General features: G+C 44.3%; 1 protein-coding gene across 4 annotated transcripts in view; it reads right to left on the reverse strand.

Annotated features, from left to right (window-relative positions):
- Positions 1–22,013, reverse strand: part of CAPZB (capping actin protein of muscle Z-line subunit beta) — a 66,259-nt gene that overhangs the window by 5,843 nt on the left and 38,403 nt on the right. For all 4 annotated transcript variants that reach the window (XM_027668053.1, XM_027668054.1, XM_027668055.1 and 1 more), the window contains exons 4-6: positions 19,749–19,862; positions 7,023–7,164; positions 6,377–6,493 (exon numbers count right to left, since the gene is read on the reverse strand). In XM_027668053.1, the coding sequence (XP_027523854.1) occupies positions 6,377–6,493; positions 7,023–7,164; positions 19,749–19,862 (373 nt within the window). The remainder of the gene's footprint in view (positions 1–6,376; positions 6,494–7,022; positions 7,165–19,748; positions 19,863–22,013) is intronic.

Consider the following 22,013-nt stretch of genomic DNA (forward strand, 5'->3'; position numbering starts at 1 on the left):
GTTTGTATCTCTTTTTTTTCTTTTTAGACAAAAAGCTGTATGAACCTGTACCTGATTATTAAGAGGAAGGAAGTACAAAGTAAGTATGGGGGGAGGGAAAGAAGCAGTTTCTTTACTGCCCTTTGCAGTAGAAATTGTGCTCTTCGCAGTAGAAATTCAGAGCTGGATAAAGTCAAGTGTATAATGACACCAATGCTCTTAGTGCAGTACCTGAATAGGAGACAGGTCCATGAACAATTTTTCATCCCTAAGATCAAAAAATGGGAGCTGGAACTGCACCACTCACTTGAATTATCTGACTTTGTCCCACAGGATGCCCACTCAGAAGCCATCCCTGACCTGTGCTAAGGAAAAGACCATCTTCTCCAGTTCTTGAGGTGAGAACTGTGGCTAAGACATGGACAAGCTGCTGAACGAACACCAGTCCCAGAAACCTCAACTGACACAAGGTGTTGCTGAGACGGCACAGAAACAAAACCGGGAGAAAAATGTAGTGGGAAGAACAGTCTTCAAAGGGTTTCACTAATCCCAATGAATTCTCTTATCCATCTGTTCCTATCCCTCCCTCAGGGTAGAGTTTAAAAATCTGGGCCAGTTACAGGTTTCTTCTAATCAGCCAAGTCTGTAACAGGCTTGGGGAAGCGTGTAATTGAGCTGGAAACCCAGAGGCAAGAGATAACCTGCAAGAGGAGGAGAAAGAGCATGAGGATGTTTAATTTTGCCTGTAGACTGCAGTCAGATTGTTTACATGGCATGGAGACACTGCCCGGAGAATTGATCCAGTTGAAGTGGAGGAGGAACATAACTACACAAACACACATGTACATGCCATGGTGAGTTTGGGAACTACCAGCAAACTGCCCAAATCTGGGGTAGTCAGGAGCTGGCAGTGGGTCAGTTCCTTCCATGGGATCCCTAATGTGCCTTCTCCACACCTGGAAAGGCCAAGCTCCATGGCAAGAAGCAGAATCTGAAAACAAATTTTTTTTTTTTTTTTGCAAAACGTATATTATTACATCTCCATAAAAACTGCTGCCAGAAGGAAAACATTTTTATGTGCTCTCGAAGGCCAGATGTTACAAGAGGCTGTTTAATGGAGTGCAGAGGCAGGATCGGCCCTGTCCTACACAAAGTCGGGTTTTGCTGAGTTGGTGGGATTTTTAGAGGTTCCTTCCAGTGGCTGCTTAAATAAAGGGGTTAATTTGCTTCAAGGGGAAATTCCCCTCTGTAGGTTAATGTTAACAAGCAGCTCATCTTCCCACTGTCACTCCCCATCTGCCCGCTGAGCTCAGCCAAAAACCAGGATGAGCCAAGTCCCACGGACATGGCTCAGTTGCTGCTCTCCCACTGGAGATCCACTGTTGGCTTCCCTGCCTCCCTTCCCAGCCATCTGCTCCCGGTGTGACTCACAGGGAAGCTCACTCTGCTGGGGATACTGAGCTCTCGATGGCTGGTTGGTCATTTTGGATGTTTCCTGCATCAAATAAAACAGTTTTCTGGGCTTTCTGTAAACAGTACTTGGAGAAGTAATACAAAGAGAGACCTTTAAGTTGGAGGAACACTTTGTTCCATCACGAAAGTGCCCCAAAATACCAGGAAGATAGAAGGGAGCTCATCCGCCATTTTGCACCGAAGAACCAACAACATCCACAGCTGCTCTGGCCACAGAGCAATGTGAAAATCCCTTTAATGAAACATAAACAGCCATTTGAGCCAAAAGCTCCCAAAGCCACAGGCAACGGGCAGACTGAAGTCTCCAGGTGGAAAATATGTGGAATTATTTGGATATCAGCAAGGCAAAGTTTGGCCTCTCTCTCCAGCATTTATTTCAAACTGTAAGCAGACAAATGAGGGTTGTAAGCTCTGAGGGATGCAGTGCTGTAGGAACCAGTTGAGAACTGACCTCATCCTTTCACGTAGATTTATTCTCACCAGTGTAACCAAAGACATCCCATGTCCTGTACCAAACCGTACAGGAGCAAACCTGGGGATGCTACATACCCTCCACATGCCACCAGTCCAGACATGCTCAATTATTCTACTCCCTCTTTTTCTAAACTATTATATAGCTGAACCAATCTGAAACCCATAAGGGACCTTAAAGCCCATCCAGTCCCACCCCCTGCCACGGGCAGGGATACCTTCCACTAGCCCAGGTTGCTCCAAGCCCCATCCAACCTGGCCTTGGGACACTTCCAGGGATGGGGCAGCCACAGCTTCTCTGGGCACTCTGTGCCAGGGCCTCACCACTCTCACGACAGAAAAGGGAAGCAGAAATAACTCCCCAGACAATCCCTGGTCAGTACATCCCTGCTGCCCTCTGCATCTCAAAATCCAGCTCAGTTCACTGGACAACTGCTGAGGGGGAGCTCAAGGATCACGAGTAGATCCCACCGGTGAAAAAACACTTCCTGTTACAACATCTGGAAGTGGGTGGGATGGGCCTTGACATGAAAGCTGGACTTGATGGAAATCGATGACGCTACCAATTGCTGAGCACAGGGATTTCCCTGGGATGACAAATGGCAGAAAGGCTCTGCTGGCATTTCACTGAGCAGCAACAGATCCCAGGGAACATCCCTCTGCACGCAGGGATTGCTCTGTTTGCACAGCCCAGCCTTCATCCAGCTCTACAGAACGTTCTTCCGCCACTGGAGCGTGTTTAAAGTTCAAAAATCAACACACATCTGAGTTGCTTTAATCCAAAAATCTCAGGCCTCACATCTCTGTGACTTTATATCCTCCCCTTCCCACATCTCTAAATGTAAATAAACTATAGGTTTGGAGCCAACTTCTTCCTCAGCAAACTTGCACTTCCTCAGTGTTCATCCTGGCTCAGGAAACACACACACAGGTTCTTTGTGCACAAGAACATCTCAGAAAGGCACCTGTTGGTCTTGCTTTCAAGGGGGGGGTCCAGAAGTCCATCCAGCAAAGTGCAGTTTTGACTGTTTGCCAGAAAACGGGCAGCCTGCATCTCCTTTGCAGAAAATGAAACAGGATCACACAGCTGCTCCTACCTTAAAGAAAAATGGAACCTCAGAGTTCAGCCAAAGCCATTCGGTGCCCTGGCAAATGACACAAGTAATTCCAAAGTACACAAAGAGGACAGGACCCCCAGGTCTGTCAGGGAAAATCCCCTGCCAGGCATCTGGCTTGAATCAGGAGACAGTGGGAGTTACCTGCAGCCCCTGGAGAAGGGAATGGAAAAGCTGCTGACACAGTTCATTTCCCTGCAAGCCTTGCTCCCTGTGCTATAAATTGAGGCAGTGTGTCCTGTCCTTCCCTCACTTCTAACCGTGGCATGCAGAGGGAGTGTAACACCCCAATCCATCTTTCCCTACCCAAATTCCACCTCAGTCCTTGTTCTGAGTGAATCCTGCCAGTGTTGGGATGTGAGCTGGGAGTTACTTCCTCCATCCTGGCCTGTGGTGCTTCAACTCTGAGCTCTCCTGAGCTGCATCCAAAACAGAGTTTAGAAGAGCCCCCTTGTTTAGGCAATCCTTCAACTGCTCTACCTGACATTGCAGGACATGAGCAAGGGGAAAAAAAAGATTCAAATCAGCTTTGTCCCTCCAGTTCCCCCAAAAAGTTCTTCTATAATGCACTTTGGAGTCAAAACAAGGATGGCTGCACTCTCTGTGTATTTACGTAGAACAACATTTATGTAGAACAACATTCCTAAAAATTAGAAACCTTCACTGGGCAAAAGGACAAGTATTGTGCCACACAAAAGGACTTCTTCAGCCATGATCTAATCAAGTGCCCAACGTGAACATGTCACTTCAGCTTTAATTCTCTCTTAAGTTTCCAGGACAAAATTACCATCTATGGATCCTACATGCATGGAGCTGTCTAAGAATTGATCTCATCCTCTCAGGATAAAAGTTGATACATGTGCATATATAAATCAATTATGCATATGGATAAATTATGTAAAGGAATATATATCACAATAAACATGGTTTTGTGTTGTACGCTTGTATATGCAGACACATTTCTCTAGCCCAGCTCCAAGTTCAGCTCTACCATGACACATTCCAAGAGCTGTTCCTTTGGCCTGTTCCTGGCCACCAAGTTAATCATTCCATCAGCACTCAAGAAGTACCCCATTTGCAACTAAGAGGTCAAACTGATTTCAAAGTAATGGCTCTCCCCAGACCTTCCTTTCCAAGCACTGAGAGGTTCCCTCTGCCATCAGTTTGTAAGCCAGGATATGACCAAGCTTGTGAACACTTCAAAAGCTTCCTCTGAAACACAAGGACATCTGCTATTCACATTTTTACATTGAAGGTGGTCAAGTAGCTTAACTGTTGAGTTGACCAAAACCATGTACAATTTACCACAGACAAAAATAACTTCAAAATATTACTGATTACTGATATTGCCAAGGTGAAACTGTACCATACCATTCAAGAGGTAACTAAAACCTAATTTTGGTGGCTACGTTTATTGCAGACTGTATAAAAAGTCGATTAAAAAGTAAAAATAAGACTCGCTGTCCTTAGGTGATGTGGCAAACTGGATTTACAGTAAAGTACAAGCCTTGCACTCAGGAGTTTAGTCCAGCTGAATACAAGGTTTGGGACAAACAACTCCTGTTCACACTGCACACCTCAAGGCAGCGTGAAGATTGCTGTTGTCTGCCGTGGATTCTGTCCCATCAAGCCTTCTGTGGCATCCACAACCAGCAAATCCCCATCCCCACGCTTAAATCTGCCCTCCAGTTTCCATTGTTTGTGCAGGAGCTGAGCATCACCACCCCAGTGGCTGGTTCACGGTTACTTACATTGGAAACGGGCCCTGGCTTTAATGTATCACATCTGAATTCAATGTTCTGCTGTTAAAATGATGACAGAAGCATGAATCTCACCACTCCAGCTTTGAGAGTGGAAGTCAAACTAAACAAGGCCCAGCAGTTCAGGCCAAGGTGTACTGAGGACACCCATTCCGCACAGACTCTTGTTTTCCTTGGCTCACCTCGTGCTCCAGGAGGCCGTGGCCAGAGTCAAGCCCTTGGCCTGCACTTCACAGCTCTGATTTACAGTATTAGCCAGGCCTAGGATTAAATATTTGTCAGGGTCACCATAACTCGGGTGTAATTACTGCAAACATTTTAAAACAGTCAAAAAAAATGGCTCAAAACTGTCTCCAGATGCCTTTTTCCTTCCCCTGCTTTTCCATCAGCTTCTTCCGTGAGTCAACAACGTGGAAATAAAAATCACCCAGGTTTAGGGCAAGCTCTGGAGGAGTAACCCAATTTCAGTTCCTCTCTACAATCACAGACCCTTTTTGCTTGGCTCAAACCTGCACAAACCCAGGAGGTTTTTAACAGAGTCTGCATTGTCCTTTGTATGGAAAAGCCTCGCTCTGCCCTGGGAAGGCTCATAAAGAAGTTTAGCTGCTGCCAATCTCTCCAGTCACTCATGACCTTACAATGTGCCTCCTGTCCTCCAGAGTTTATTACTCTGCTCGAGTCACTGACTCCCAGAGCCCAGATCTTAAGCAGCCTACCAATTCCTCAGCAGCACAAAGCCTTTGGCAGGTGGGCTGGGGCAGAAGCACCTTCATCCACGGAAGTCCAACCCAGCAGACCCAGAGACTCAGGCAGCAGCACTGTCTGAATTCCCATCAGTCTAGCACCTTCCTGGTGAAAAACAGCTCTCAAGAGTAATTAACACTGGCACAAACATCTAAATGTTTAGAAGAGATTTATCTTTTTTTTCAGGAGACTTTTAAAGATCACTGTCCTGGTACTGCAGCAGGAAAACACTAAAGACAGATACTAAAAGACAACGCCAAATGTTTAGAAGAAGTTTTTGTTTGGTTTTTTTAGGAGATTTTTTTTAATTAGTCCTGACACTGCAGGAGGAAAACACTAAAGAATGACACTAAAAGATAACTGATGTGTTCAAGGACAGGAGAATCCTATAATCAGTGCAAAATACAGGTTTGCTCACGGTGGTTTAGCTGGCTTTTAAAAGAGAGACATAACAAAAGAGGTCATCTTGTATTTTTATAATCCTGTTGGAATCTTCTGGTAAGAAAGTGCGCAAATCTAATAGATAGAAATATCTGCAACACAGATGAGAGTATAAAAATTCAGGGATACCGGAAGACAAACTAAGACTTAAAAGCAAGTCTAAACTCCTGCTGAATGTTTTACATTCTTAATTGCAAGCTCCACTGCTGTCAAGCACAGTTCAAGGGGCTTTCTGGTAATTACACACTGCATTTACCATTTCACTGGGCTGCAGAACAGCAGAAGAGATGCTTATACAACACCTCACAAACTCAACTTTTTGGGCCTGACTGGGGCTACTGGGTGTGGAACTGGGGAAATGCATTCCCAGGTGTGCACAGGACACAGACATACCTGTCTGGTAAGGCTCCCTCCCAGGTTCATGGTACCAGAACCAGTTTTATTAGTCTGCAGCCACAGCATCACTGTGGAGGTCAGCTTGTAATGAGCAGTACGGCCACTGGATTTCTCCTGGAAGTGAGAGAACAAAAAGGGATAGAGACAAAAGGTTAAAATCCCTCCAAAAGCTTAATGGGTGCTGGCCTGGCAGACCCCACAAGCAACAGGACAGGTAAGTCTAACCCCACTCACAGAGCACAGTCTGTTTCTTAAGAACAATTCTAAGTGTGCACATTCCTCTAATTTTCTCTAATTTTCCAAAGCACATCTAGTTAGAGCAATTTACCCTCCTATTACCTTGTTTTTATTACCTAATTAGTGATATTTATCTGTAGACCTTTATGTTAAAAAAAAAATAATCTCAGGATCACATGCACAGAAAGTAACATACTTTCAATTCTTCTGGGATTCTTTTTGATTACAGCCCTGACTTATCTCCATCCAAATTGCTTCAAGGCATTTTCAAAAATTAACAGGGGAAAGAAGTTTACAGCCCTGACACAATATTGCATTGTTCAATGAACACCTGTGCTCCTTAATTGTCTGGAATTAACTGGGTTTTGTTTTCACTTGGGTGTATCAACTGCCCCAGAGGCTGTACCTGAACCTCTACCACGTGGATAGAATCCCAGCATCCCTTAATCTTCTTTGATCCATCTCCAGCTTTCTTAATGAGGATCACTCCGGCAAAACCATGATCCAGATCCCAGAGGTAGACAGAGGAGACTCCACCTTCAAAATACCTGCAGGATGAAATCCAAGAGGAATGTTAAAAGGAAGCAGGGCCCAAGCCAGAGTCAGGTAGCAATAATAATCTTAAATAAGCAGAATTTCTATGTCCTAACAAAGGTTATTTTTTCTTGTAAGACAGCACAGTCTCACCAGTTACATACCCAGAAACACAGCAGTTCCAATCATTTTATAATGCAGAGACTTTAATTACAAAAAGCCCTGTACATTTCTCTGAAGGAGAATAAAAGTCTGGTGAGAAGCAGAGCTGGTTACAGATTGCTACAGGACCCAAGCAAACAATTCCTCTGATTCCAATTAACTACAACAGCTGGTAAAAGCACGAGCTATGAAGTGGGCTGAGTAAGGCTTTATTTTAGTTTGGTCTTTCCCCTCCCCCCCCCTTCTCTTGCTATTGGCAAAGTTTGGAAGTTCTTTACAACAAAGTTCACTAATTAAGACAAAAGGGAGCAAGTGAACAGCTTTATGGTGCTGCCTCAAAAGTTTGTGTGAAGCTGATTTATTGACTGACTGTAAAGCGAGCTGAACTGAAACCAAGGATCTCAGAAATGAAGGGATGTGTTGAGGTTTTATTATTACAGCTTCACCTACAGGATACAATAAGCCAGACTACCTAAATCTCAGGTTTCTGGGACTAAAAGTACACCCAGAAAACTAACAAAGTAATGCCACCTGCAGAGCCCCACTCCCTCTGGATGACATCAGTGCTGGGCTCCTCCTGTGCCAGGTGGAAAATGCACCTTAAAACAATGGTAATCAACCCAACACTGTTGGAAGAAAGAAGCAAAAGGAACAATTTTGGCTTCTAGAAAACTGGAATTGTAACCCACAGTATTTTACTGTTTCCATTCTCAAGTTACCAAACAGTCCTAAGGAGGATCAAGGAAAAGGGAATGCTCTTCTATGCCCCACAACTCTCAGATCAGGGATGAACTCACAGAACGACCATGTGAAAGGAGGAGAGGCGACTTCAGCTGATCATCAGTGACACAATTTTGGTAGTCAGACTTTTTCATTGTCTGGAGGAGAGCAGCGGCTCAGCATCCAAAGGCAGGAGGAGCTGCCAGGATTGACAGTTCCCAGCAGCTGAGAGAGAGTCAGGCACATTAAACTGGTCTATGCTGCTGCCTCTGATTGTCACACTGACCTGCAAGTGACCACGTTCCTCCTCTTCTGCAAGAAAGGAAAGTATCCTTCATGGCCAACATGGAAAACTCAGTCAATCTTCCCACCTTTGTGCTCCCTTCCTTTCTAAATAAGAGCCTACCAGTTATGAATGACATTTAAAATTCAATTCACCGTGCATTTTGGACTTCTCATATTACTCTGAAGTACTGGGGATCCAAGGACACTAATCCATCCTTCCCACAAGTCAGGAGAAAAGATATTGGGAAGTAAATGCAAATAACACAGGTAACTTTAAGCACATTCTCTGCACCCACAGACCACTCCACTATGTTGTTACAAGAACGCACAGTCATCAAAGAGCCTCAATTCCCTTTAATTCCAGGCATCCAAGTTTATACCAAAGCCAATGTTGACCTCAGGAAGGAGAAGCAACTTCATATCAACTCACCACAGCATTTTATTTTTAATGGGTGACTCTGCTGGGCAGTTCAGTGCCCAACATGCACCCACCATCCTATGACATTTGTCAAGCGACTGATAACACACTACTGGGAAAGGAAAGCCCTTTGCTCCACAGCTATGCCAAAGCCAGACTTCCAAAGGCAACTTAAACCTACCACACCAACAAACACCCTTTTTATATCCTCTGAGGAATTCACAAGTGGATTTTGGTTAATGCAGTTAATGGGAATTCCAGCCTTGCAGCAAACCTCAGTTCCAGTCTCGGTGACCCTTCCTTTGGCAGTGGGAACGAAAGGCCAGAGAACAGCAGTTACTGTCCACTTTCAGACCAAGACTGCTTGAAAATATACGTGTATATATATATATATATATATTCTTTTTCATATATAAAGTGAATTCACTCAAAATGAACTGGCACCCCTTAGAACATTACAGTGTGTACAGATAGTTCCCCCATTACCCACTTTACGACCTTCCTATGAGCATGAAACGTTAATTAAGAGAGAGACTGAAACAAGGTTTTGGGAAATTTATTCTTACCTACTGTACTTTGATCCTAATGACATGAAACAGGAAAAAAAATAATTTTTTATGTGGTTCACCTTTATGAGATTTTACATAAAGGTTTTTGTGGGTATTTTAAGAATGTGCTAAAATGTTGTCTGAAACCACATAAAACCATGTGAAGAACCTCCCGCCAGAACTAACAGCTCACACATGGTAACGCTTTAACTCGCCTTTGTATATTTAATGAATCAAATATAGTATTAATATTGTTTTAAATACCAACATGCTATTTCAATAAAGCTGCTTTGCCATAGCCAGATCCAGTATCTGGAGACTGGAACAACAATGCCTGTGATTGAACCCGTATGGATCCAAGGCACGCCGGGATATACATTATCCAAAGCCTCCTCTGTGCTTCAGCACTACGGAATCACTCCCAAAACTCACTCCTCCTTCACAGGGAGAAAATATATATCCTTGATCACTCCATTAGATTTCACCTTTCCTCACACAGCACTAAAGTGGGATTTCTAAACCCAGGACAGTCATGATTGGAGAGGTGGACGTTCCCTGAAACCTGTTTTCTTAAAAAAAAAAAAAAAAAAAAAAGAGGTGCCACAGGTTAATTGGCTGTTCCATAATAGAAAACAGGATGACAGACAGATTGGTAGGAATTTAAATCCACATTCATGAACGTGGATTCACTGCAGGAAGGCTGGACTAACTCCAAGAACTTCACCACGGACTAATATGCAGCACTTATCCAAGCAGGAGAGGTACCAGCTTGGAAAAGGAAGGTATAAACTGGGATCTTCTCTGTTAAAGAAGCAGATGAGCAAAGCAGAGCAAAGGCCACATGCAGGAGTTGCAGCAAAACACTCTTTCCTTGATGGCCTGTTCTGGATGCCCCTGCTCATGGAGCATTATCCTCCTGCACAACAGCAGCTGGGAAAAGCAACCTGTCTTTTTTGGGAGCTTGAAGCACTGAATTGTTAAGGCTGGATCATCAAAAGTCCAACCATCAGCCCCACCACTAACCCATGTTCACCACTAACCCATGTCCCCCAGGGCCACATCCACATGTTTTTTGAACACTTCCAGGTACTTCCCTGGGCAGCCCACTCCAATGCTTTACAACCCTTTCCATGAAATTTTTTTTCCTAATATCCAATCTGTACCTCCCCTGGCACAACTTGAAGCCATTTCCTTGTTAGCTGGGAGCAGAGACTGACCTCCCACCTCACTGCAACTGGCCCCTCCCAAAGCATCCAAGGAATCAGCAGATGCTTTTGGGATGCATAAGAGGCCTGAAGTAGCAGGAATTCATATGGAGTACCTCAGAAACATCCCCAAGGGATAAACCACTCTCAAAGGACAGCAATTCAAGGCAAAGCAATCGCTCCCCTTCTGCCCAAGAGCATCAATCAAGAGGATATTTCAATCAGCATCAATCTGGGTTTACCTAAAAATAAAAGTTTGTTATAAAACAATGAAAAACATTGTTTTATGGTTGCCATATCCCTTAATTACAAGCAAAACACTGATAAATTATATCACAGTTGGGTTGGAAGGACCTTAAAAGATCATCTAGACCAAATGTCCTCTCCAAGGGCAGCCAGTGTTCTTCCATCTCTGGGAAAATACCTTTTTATAAGGTTGTCCAGGAAGGTGACTAAAAGCTCTAAGGCCCAACATAATCATTCAATCTCTTCGCAGAATTCAGAACAGCCGTTCTCTCAGAATCAATTACAGCTTTAATGTCACGATCAAACACTGAACTCCTGGAAAAAGCTGTTTTATACAAAAAATGTCACACTTAAGACTGACCTACTCAACAAACGCAAGAATAAAAGAAAATCTTTAAGCTAAGAGTGATCCAAAGCTTTATGAAGTGTTTGAAGTTGAAGTGGGTGGAGACACAGGATGGAAACTTGTCTGAGGAACCCGAGTTTTATCCATGAAATAGAGCCTGTGGCCAGAACAAAGCTGTCACTTCAACAGGGATGTGATAGGAGAGGAAATCCCCCAGCCTCCAGCACAGACCTCAAGAAAGGAGGACAGATTAATCACTTTGTTTTACTGCTGAAGGACAGATCAGAAGAAGCCCTGTGACTTTGCCGATCCCACTCTGCTCCTCCCAAGCCTCGCAAACGGATCCCGGACCCTGGACGGAGAAAATGAGTTTCCACCACCCAGCAATAAAACCAAGCTCTGACTTTCAATTACACTTTAGAACCAAATCACTCATCTAGAAAAACATTTGTGTATTTTCCAGTAAGTAGCTGAGTGCCAGAGACAAAAAGTCTGTGGCTTCTGGCTCTCACAAACCCCTGATGCCAAAGTACCAAGACCTGGAACCTCAGCCTGGCCCGGCAAACCTTCCAAAGGGTTCCACAGGGTTTCAAACTGGCTTGTTTAAAGCAGAAAAATATATTTTCTTTATTCCCTAAAGGTCACATAGTTATTTCTTCCAGCTACAGAAGTTCAGCATAGAAAGGGAAATGTCTCCAGCTATTCAGATCAACAGACTTCCAAGAAAACTGCCATTTAAAATCCTATGCCAACGGAAAATACTGAGCACTCAGCTACACTTTTTTTACAAGAGTGACAATAACTAAAGTAATATTCATGAGAAGTTGGTGTCTAACAGCAACCCAAAACATTCCCTAAACCATGAGGTGAGGCAGCAAACATTCCAGCTATTATGGAAAACAGGTGACTGGAATGGCAAGTGACTTGGCACAACTCTCACGGAGTCCTTCCCCTGTATCTGCACCTTGTCATTTTAAACCAGCACAGGAATCACAGCAGAAATATGAAGGAAGTGGCAAATTTTTGGCAACTCACCTTCCACCAAACCCAAAACACAAACTGTTCAACAAATCCCCTGCATCTCATGCCTCAAGTGAGGGGGAAACAAATTCTGCAGGACATCGAGAGTTGTCCCTAAATAATTTTGTTGCCTGTACCCTCCATCCAGCTCTTGAGGAACCTTTTCATGAGCCTGTTCTCTAATAAAAGGTTGGTACTAGGAACAAACCAGGACGTAACACTTCTCCCACTGCTGTGAGTCCAGATGATTTACAATTCCTCTCTCCTCCTTCTCTTGTCCCAGGAGCACAATTGGGTAACACCCACAGACTTAAAATGCAGAAGGTAAAATGTCTGCATACACAGACCAGGGGTTTTGCACCCCACTTGATGAACACAGCCCAAATTATGCTTGGGAGCTCTGCACAGGTATTTTACAGGAATTCTTTCCAGCATACACAGGTGCAAAAATCCCTGGAGCAAACATACCAATCCAGTTAGGTATGTGTAACTTCAATGCCAGTTGTACTTAAAAGCAACATCTGGACCACGGTGGGATGACTCAAACTGTGCAGCAGAGTTGTGAAGTGCAGGAACTCTGCAAGGAAGGAAAACAGTATCCAAACAATGGGATCCTGAAGGCTAACAATCTACCAAAATCTCCCATTTTGTGCTTTCTAGCACCTTTTATTATTTAATGAAAACCATGTACTGCTCACATTTTCCTTCCCATCCAATTGCTCTTGGCAGATGGAAAGAGCTCCATTAGCCACCTAATAAGAGAGACAATGGGTCACTCTATAACGTGTCCAAGGAAGTAACTGGTTCATTAACCACTAGGAAGCTCCAAACTGCTTCCAAATCCTTCCCTCTGCGCGTCCTTGGGCCGGCACAGACAGCCCAGAGCTTCAGCCACTCACAGTCTGCCACATACCAGACTCTGCCAGCTGGAATTCAAACACAGACAGGAGGGGAGAAGACAGGAGGAATCTTCTATGTCCAGGTTTAAGTTTAGTAAAGTCTGTGCAGGTTGCAGATTTCACGTGCCATCGTTTCTTTTAACAGGCTCATATCAGATATGCCACAACAAGGCTGTTACTTAAGTTACTCTGTCTTCAAATTTCATCATTAAAACACCACACATTTGTGAGAGCCTGAGGTGAATTCCTGTACATACAATATAATGCATTACTAGAGACAACCAGTTCAAAAATTCCAGATCCCGATAAACTGACATTCTAAAATTTAGCCTTGTTTTTGAAGTAAGTAATTTCTTGCTAGGGATTTAAAGCCTTCAGAGAGTGGTATTTGAGGATAGTGCTGCATCATCAGTGCTGACCTCCTAATCCAAGCTTTCCCTCTCCAGTGTTCAGATTTTCTGTAATCACAGAGAACCGTGGGAACCCAAGGGACAAACTCCTTCTCCACCCAGTACCTCCGATTCAGAAGATAAGAATGCAGTGTGTACAGAGCTGCTCCAAAATGAAGCACCCAAAGGAAAAAATCAGATGAAAAGCAACTACTTCAGTTTTCCAGCATGATAGTACACTTCACGTTTTCCTCTCTTTTAACTTGGCTCTAATCTATGTAATATACATCAACAACTTCACTATTAATTCTGGTTTGAGTGCTGAGCTGCCCATGGGTGTTGAGGAGGGGATCCCAACACTGGTCTGTTTACTCTCACATCTAAATAATTTCCTTGGGAAAACATCCTGGCTGTAATTTTAAAAGCACACAGACATGAAAGCAGTGAAGGTCTTGGTGGTTTAGATCTGTTTGAGGAGACTTCATCTTGTCCTTATCAGCCTGACCCAGAGGCGAGAATCCTGATGTCACACCCTATTGTGCAAAGCCCCAGCCAGCAGGGAGATGGAAAAGCAGGTTTCCTTAGTGCTGAGATGCACAACAAATGCATCTGGATTCAATCTGCAGGGCCCTTGCTGTGAAAACCCAAGGAACTCCCACGGCCAGGAGAAAGCAGCACAAAGGGCTGGACCAGTAATGAGGAACAGGGAGTTAATGGCAATAAAGGCACTTCAAAGCTTTCCATGGGTTTCTAGTTTAGGCAAACTGGGTTTACATTTCTAAACACAAGAAAGAGCTCACAACTGCCTCAACACTTGGTGAGCTCCAAGCCCCGTCCAACCTGGCCTTGGACACTTCCAGGGATGGGGCTGCCACACTTTCTCTGGGCAACCTGTGCCAGTGCAGGCTGTGCTGAAACCAACCCTCACCTCTTACACCTAGTGCTCTGCTTTACGTGGTGGAATCAGTGCTGTTCCATGCACAAAAAAAAAAAAAATCAAAATTGGTCAAACAGATAAATACAGCAATTACTATGACCCTTGTGAGAAGTGCAGAGTATTTTCTGAATTGGCATGAACTCCACTCAGAGGATCTCATGGTCTGTCAGACCAGGAAAAGGGATGTACAAAGGCAGAGAAGGAGAAATTAGATGACACTGGAGCAGCACTCTGAAACAGTTAAAGCCCAAGGCCATCACTAATTGAGATTTCCATCTTTTATGGAAATTAGACAAGTGGATAAAGGCAAGTGTCAGAGGTGGTTCGAGCACACAATCCAAAATAAAGTATGAAAAAAGGTGAAAACAGCTAAAAAGGGAAAGCCATCCAGCTGTTTACAGGGCATCTGAACATACTTGGTACAGATGGTGGCACAGGGTTCAGTGGCAGTGATTCAGAGTCAAAATGAGACATCCCTGAAGCTCAGCAAAGCAAGACTGTTTCATGAGATTAAACACAACAGTTAAAAATAAAAATTAAAGTCAGCCCTGAGCACTCTAAAAATGAAAGGGCAACTCATCTGTCACTGGGACTTCATGGTAGTACCTAAACAAGCTCTCTAGCAAAAGGCTCCTCAATCCACATATTCCTGAGGCACCACACAGGGAGTTCGGGCAGCCTCTCCCTCTCCAGCTGAACAGGGGACAGTGATGGGTGCTCAGTTTAGGTTCTATTCACTCTGCAAAGAACACTGCAGATGCTTGGCTGGCAGGGGTGCACCATCCAAAATCAGTGTGATTAACTGTTCTGGTCCAGATTCCAATCAAAATTCAATAATAAAAGGATTACACACAACAAAAACACTTTAGAGGTCAATCCTCTCCCAGAGCTCCTTTCGCTCCTACCAAATTCCTAGTCCAGAGCTCTAATACAACAAACTGAAAATGGATCAAGATCAAAACACGGACAGAAGCAGAAGTTCAAAAGGTTTCATTGCTTACTCTGTTGAGGGAACTAAAAACTTAATGAATACAAACATTTTCAGGAGCAGAACGATTAAGATGAGTGTTTTATCTTTTTTTTATAGCTGTTAAAAATCAAAAGCACCAATAAATCCCATTTAAGCCAAGGAAAAAAAGGAGGAATAGCTTTCTAAATACATGTCAGCTCACTAACCCAGCCCAAAGTTGCCAAAACTCATCCTGTTTGTAGACAGAGTAGCAGCATCCTTCCCCAGGGAGGTCTCTTTAATCACTACAGAAATTATTTCTTCCAGACAACAAAGAGCCATTAGATTACTTAATTAAAGCCCTGATTATCTTCAACCCAAAGCAAGGGAAGGCAGAATCTAAAATAGAAGAGATTTAACCAGATGCCCTGGTCCTCATTACGCTTTGATTTCAATCAAGCGCACACACGTCAAGAAAAGGGCAATAAATTACTACCATGTGTTGGAAGAAATTATGTTCACAATATTGGAAGTGGAAAGCCAAGGCTCTAACTGAGTGGTGTAAGATATTAGACTTCCATCTGGGAATAATAACCTACTGAACAAAAACATACCAGGGCATTAGTTGCAGGCAGTGTCTGAGTTAAACCTGGCAGCAGGAGATCCAAACGGAACAGTTGCTTTTTGGGAAAGTGACATGGATTTGGTAAAACAGATAATCCAGAAATATGCTCGTTGTTTAACACAGAGAACAGAGAGGAAATTAAAACCTGGGATAATCCCTCTTTAACCCAAAAAGATGTGGATATGACTCCAGGAAGAAAAGGTGGGAAACTCCAGAGATACTGAGAGGTAGTTTGCATTAAAAAACCCAAACACTTAAGAGCAACTCAGCACTGGTTAAGAGGCACTGAAGGTTCAGCAAAATTATTCCTCTCGAGTTTTCATGATTTTAAAGAATCCCATGCAATATTACAAGACTTCTCTTCTCCAAACTTGTTTTCACACTACAGTCACTCAGTGCACTGGCCACTAAGCTCTTGGGGACAAAACTCAATTTTAGGGTCCCCAGCAAGCAAATCCAAATGAATAGTTTCACACAAATAGTTAGCAAATCCATAACAGGCTGTTTCCCTCAAAACACCCACGGCAGCAGGTGCCAACCCCTTGGGAAATGGTAAATACAATGCAATGACTCACTGAACAGAGGTGGAGACTTTCCACGCCTGATTAAATGAGAAATCTAAAAAGGAATGGTGTGGGGGCCAAGCGGGACTGATTCAAGGGAAAACTGAAATGATCTGAAGTGTTGGGAGAGGCCCAAGACGAATTCTGTGAGATATCAGCACTTTTCTGTGTTCATCTGTGCTTTTCTGTGCTTAAAATGGGAGATAATCCAGAGGAGGTTTGGACCACGTGCAGAAAGCAGAGTGGGAAGAGCAGATACTCTCAGAAGTACTTATTTATTCACAGAAAGGCAATGTCTTCCTCTTCCATTCCCTGCTGCAATGATCAGTACAAGATGTATTTTAAAGTTGAGGAGTGAAGTGAGCCCCGTGCAGAGCACCCTCTGAGAGCACCTCTCCTGTGAGGAAAGGCTGAGAGAAATGGGGGTGTTCAGCCTGGAGAAATTTTGGGGTGACCTAACCTTAGTACCTGAAGGAGCTATAAGAAAGATGGAGAGAGATATTTACAAGGGCCTGGAGCGACAGGACAAGGGGGAACAGTTTCAAACTGCCAGGGTTAGATGGGATATTGGGAAGGAATTCTTCCCTGTAAGGGAAGGTGGGGAGGCCCTGGCACAGGGTGCCCAGAGAAGCTGTGGCTGCCCCATCCCGGGAAGTGTCCAAGGCCAGGTTGGATGGGGCTTGGAGCAACCTGGGATAGTGGAAGGTCTCTTAAGGGACTGCTGGTGATGTGTCACACTGGAGGCTTCTCCCTCAGCATAATGTTCATCCTCTTAATCTGCAGCTATTGCACTTAAAACTCGTATTTTTTAAGAAAGAGTTTGTGATGTGGAGTATCAATTACCTTGGTGGCACCTATGAATGGTCTGTTTGGAGAGACAACCCCATCAGAGTGAACAGAAACAACCAGTCTCTGCAGGTCAACTCAATATTTAGTTTTTCTGCATCCAGCCTACAGTATGATCACCGTGTTCCTGGAAGGTGAACCTGGAAGAAACCTCCCCATCTATCAGAAACCAAAATTTTCACAAAAGATACAGTCCCATGGGCTGCCAGCAGACTACTTAGTTCTTTGATTAACACAACAACACTTTCCAATGAGCCTGAAGTGTTTCACAATGCTGGAAAAGCTCTGTTGCCACTGGCTCTGGAATCTCTGTCATGGAGCTGATGCTTTGTGCCCTCCCTTCCTAGCACCACAAGCTGCCAGACCAGCAGGGCAGTGACACCTTTAATCAACATCACTTGGCTCAAATCCACTTGTGGTTTTCCAGTGTCTTCCCCGGATTAATTTCCAGACTCTGGGAATTACATCACTGCCAATTGCCATCTTATTCTCGCTACAACCCTCCCCACACTCCAGACTCCCACATGGCTCCAGCAGCTGCTGTGTGAGGAATTGTTGCAGTCCTTCCCAACCCGAAGAGCAGCACTGAGAGAAGCTGGCACTTGTTACCCCCCTGAATTTCCCCTCCTCTGATCTCCAAGTAAAAATTAAGCTTCTGCTGTCAAAACACAAAAATCCAATTGTGTTATTAAGGGAACTGCAGAGCCCAACTGCAAGAGCAAAAGCCTGTTTCTCTCCACATCTCTACTGACGGTAAAGTACAAATCATTACTTAACTCCCAGATACTAAGGTTAAGTTTCCTCAACTTTGCAAATCCTTTCCACAAACGCTAAATTTTTACAGTGCTCTGCAAAACGTAAGCCACCCTTGTTCCCTTTTTCTCACCCATTTTTGAGATCATAAGTGGCATCAAAATGTTCTGTACTGACAGGTGTGCTTATCTAGTCCTGTGCTGCCCTCTGTTCTTCCTGGCTGGTGACACCAAATGAATCCTTCCCAGACCCCTCCCATGTCCTGCCTATAAAAGTTGCACTGACAAACTGAAAGATGAATTTGGTACAATCTCACCTTTTTTTCCCCCCACACAATATATTAAGATTACTGCTGTACCCCAAGCTGAGCAGGGCTCAGTAGATTTCCCTCACTCAGAGTAACCTGCCCCCGGCTTTCCTTCCAGCAAATTAAAGCTGTTTAAAGAAGTTATTGTATCCAGTCCTGACTTCACAGTCATCTGAGCAGAGAGGGATTTAAACAGACAACACTGGTTCCATACACCACCTTATTTTCATCTTAGGGTATTAAAAAACTTATTGGTCCTGGTCTGTTCTGCATCTGGGGAATAACTGCAAACTTGGCTTTGCTGAATAGGCATAATTCCTTTCTTCCAGTCAGTTCAGATAGCAATAACAACTGTTACTTACAGGAGAAGTTGAATGGCTATGAAAATAATGCATGGAAAGAAGTAAAAATTTGATACCTGTAACACAAGTACGATGATTACACATCTGGACAGGCTACACTTGCATCGAGCCACAAAACTGAGCAAGAACTGTTCCTTTAAATGTGCTTTTGTCAGCACTGTAACATGATGAACTACATCTAAGGATGTGTTTTATCTCCAGTTTTGGGCAAAATGAAGCAGCAATGAAGGTTGTTCACCTTGTTCATGGTTGTTAGACATCTCCACCAAGAAAGTATCTCAGTATCGGATAAACTTACTAGTTCATTTTGCTTTTCAACACTCCCTTGTTGTTTAGATTTAGCATTACTATGTCCATCTCAGCACTGCTTAGAAGACCTTAGTCTCCAAACACAACAGCTAAACCTGATCACATCTCAAAACCTTGGATTAACTGCCGTGCAAGACCAGTGCAATCCTAATTTTTAGAAAAACTGTTCACCTGAGAAGTCCCCCAGACAGTTTCCTACTGCTGCTTTAAAAAAGCCACTGCCTAATTTACATTTATCTCACATATGTTCTATTAATTCCTCTGCTTTACACCTCTTTAACAAGACAGGGCCTAAACTAAACATCCTGCAGCAGAAGCACATTAATCCCTGTCCAACTGCTGCATTTCAGTGTTCGTTTCACTGGAAGATATGAGAGTTGCTGCTGAATATATGGATTTTTTGAGTGTACAGCCTTGAGGGAATGGAAAATACAGATGGTTCAAGACTGAACTTAAAGATCAAAGAAAACACAGGTCACTCCAGGACAAAGATACTGTCAATTTGTTAGAGGGGGGAGGGAGGCAGGGAAGCACCTCAGCATCTGCCTTTAGCATGAGTTGACAGATTTGATCATGTTTGGGATCATTAAATCAGCAGATCAGCACTGCCTCCCCTCCTTCTACACCCTGGGGTAGGGACCACATGTCAGACCGTGTCTGCTGAGGGAAACAAAGAAAGAGAGGGCTCTGGAGGGTAGAACTGACATACAAGTCTCTGTACTGGTCAAAGGCATTGTTGGCTTCCACCTCCAGCTTGCGCAGGCGAGCCGATGGCATGGCACCGTCCTCCAGGGGAGGGTCGTATTTGTTGCTCCATGGAGACCTGCCAAGGAGACAAGAAAAACACAGTCAGACAATGAGACAAACTCTGGTCAAGGCTCCAAAACTGCCAGAGTTCAAGAAATGCTTGGACAACGCTCTCAGGAACATGGTGGGATTGTCGGGGTGTCCTGTGCAGGGCCAGGAGTTGGACTCAATGGTTCTTGTGGGTCCCTTCCAGCTCAGGATATTCTGTGACTCTGAGGGGTTTAATATTGGTGGGTTTGACCTGATCCACAGATTAACTTCCAAAAACCCCAGAAAGTGCCCAGAGCAATCTATCTGTTAAGAATTGCACCATCAACAGCCAGTTGGACTCGATGATCCTCGTGAGTCCCTTCCAACTCCACTTATTCTGTGATTTCGAACACTGGCAAAAAGGGGACATTGACCCCAAAAACTCAGCTGTTCCACATCAAATATATGAAATTATTTTCACTCAAATTTAACGTTTAATAATAAAATTATTATTTAATAATATTGATGTTTTAATAATAAAAATAAGTTTATTTGGGATCTGACACTACTTGAGCCAAACACTGCTCTCTACAATTAAGGCCCAAATTCTTCTCCACTGTTTTGCTTTGAAATAAACTCTACCTTCAGCATAACATTAGGAAACACTTTGAACAGTCTGAAGGATTTAACAGGGTTTGTAAAGCTGCAGGTTTTACTGTGATTTCTGCAGGAGTGGAAGAGATTTTTCATGCTCTTAATGAAAGATTTGGTATTAAAAGATTAATGGAAACCTTTGCCCATCTGTTTGAGGCTTTTATAATTCCCATTTCCCCTTGGAATAACCATCCACATATATCACTGCTGGTTTAAAGGAACGTACCTCTACCTTGTACCTCCTCACTTTTCCAAACGCCCCAGCCAGGTCTTAATGCTGACCCTATGGAAGGGTTTTACCTCAGGAACCATTTGCTACTCATTTCTCAGGAAGGCAGTGAGTTCTGACATGTGTTTGATATAAAGCACAAAGACCAGGCTCGGCTTTGCTCCCTTCACTCCTCCTGAACACATCTGGCTCCAAAGGTGAGACCCCAGGAAAAGCTAAATCATGGTGTCACATCCACCTAGAGTGATGTTTTCAGGTCGTGGTTCTCACCTCAAATGCTGTGTCCAGTTCTGGACCCCTCAGTTCAGGAAGGACACTGAGGGGCTGGAGCGTGTGCAGGGAAGGGAATGGAGCTGGGAAGGGGCTGGAGCAGCAGGAGGGGCTGAGGGAGCTGGGGGGGCTCAGCCTGGAGAAAAGGAGGCTCAGGGGGGACCTTCTGGCTCTGCAACTCCCTGACAGGAGGGGGGAACCGGGGGGGGTCGGGCTCTGCTCCCAGGGAACAAGGGACAGGAGGAGAGGGAACGGCCTCCAGCTGTGCCAGGGGAGGGTCAGGTTGGACAGCAGGAGGAATCTCTCCACAGAAAGGGTGTACAGGCATTAGAAGGGGCTGCCCAGGGAGGTGGTAGAGTCCCCACCCCTGGAGGTGTCCAAGGAAGGCCTGGCCTCAGTGCTCTGGGGTAGGGGACAAGGTGGGATGGGGCACAGGGGGGACTCCATGGGTCGGGAGGGATTTTCAAACCTCAACAATCCTGTGATTTTAAACAGTTGCCTAAAATGTGGTTGCACTGGAGAATAATCAACAGCTACAGCACAGAATCAGAATGGGTGTGGTTAGAAGGGACCACAGTGGCTCATCTGGTCCCCCCTCCCTGCTCCAGCAGGGTCATCCCAGAGCACATGGCACTGGATTTGTGTCCAGATGAGTCTGGAATATCTCCAGGGATTAAGAATCCACACCCTCCCTAAACAACCTGTTCCAGTGTGTGTAAAGAAGTTTTTCCTCATGTTCAGGTGGAACTTCCCGGGCATCAGTTTCTGACCATTTCCTCTTGTCCCATTGCTGGGCCCCTCCAAGCAGAGCCTGGTCCATCCTCTGTCCCCTCCCAGCAGACACTGACAGACACAGATGACACTTGGAACCCATTCCACTTGGAACCAGCAGCGACTTTACCAATAAAAAACCTCCTGACACAACCCTGTATTTTTTATTCTTGTGGAAGAGCACTCAGAACGCATTCAAACACTTAACTGGAGGCTATTTGAAGAAAGACAGATGGGCAAGCACTTAAATTTCCAAAGTCAGACCTCTAATTT

Source organism: Corapipo altera, unplaced genomic scaffold (assembly GCF_003945725.1).
Source record: "Corapipo altera isolate COAL_440 unplaced genomic scaffold, ASM394572v1 80, whole genome shotgun sequence".
NCBI classification, from domain to species: Eukaryota; Metazoa; Chordata; class Aves; order Passeriformes; family Pipridae; genus Corapipo; species Corapipo altera.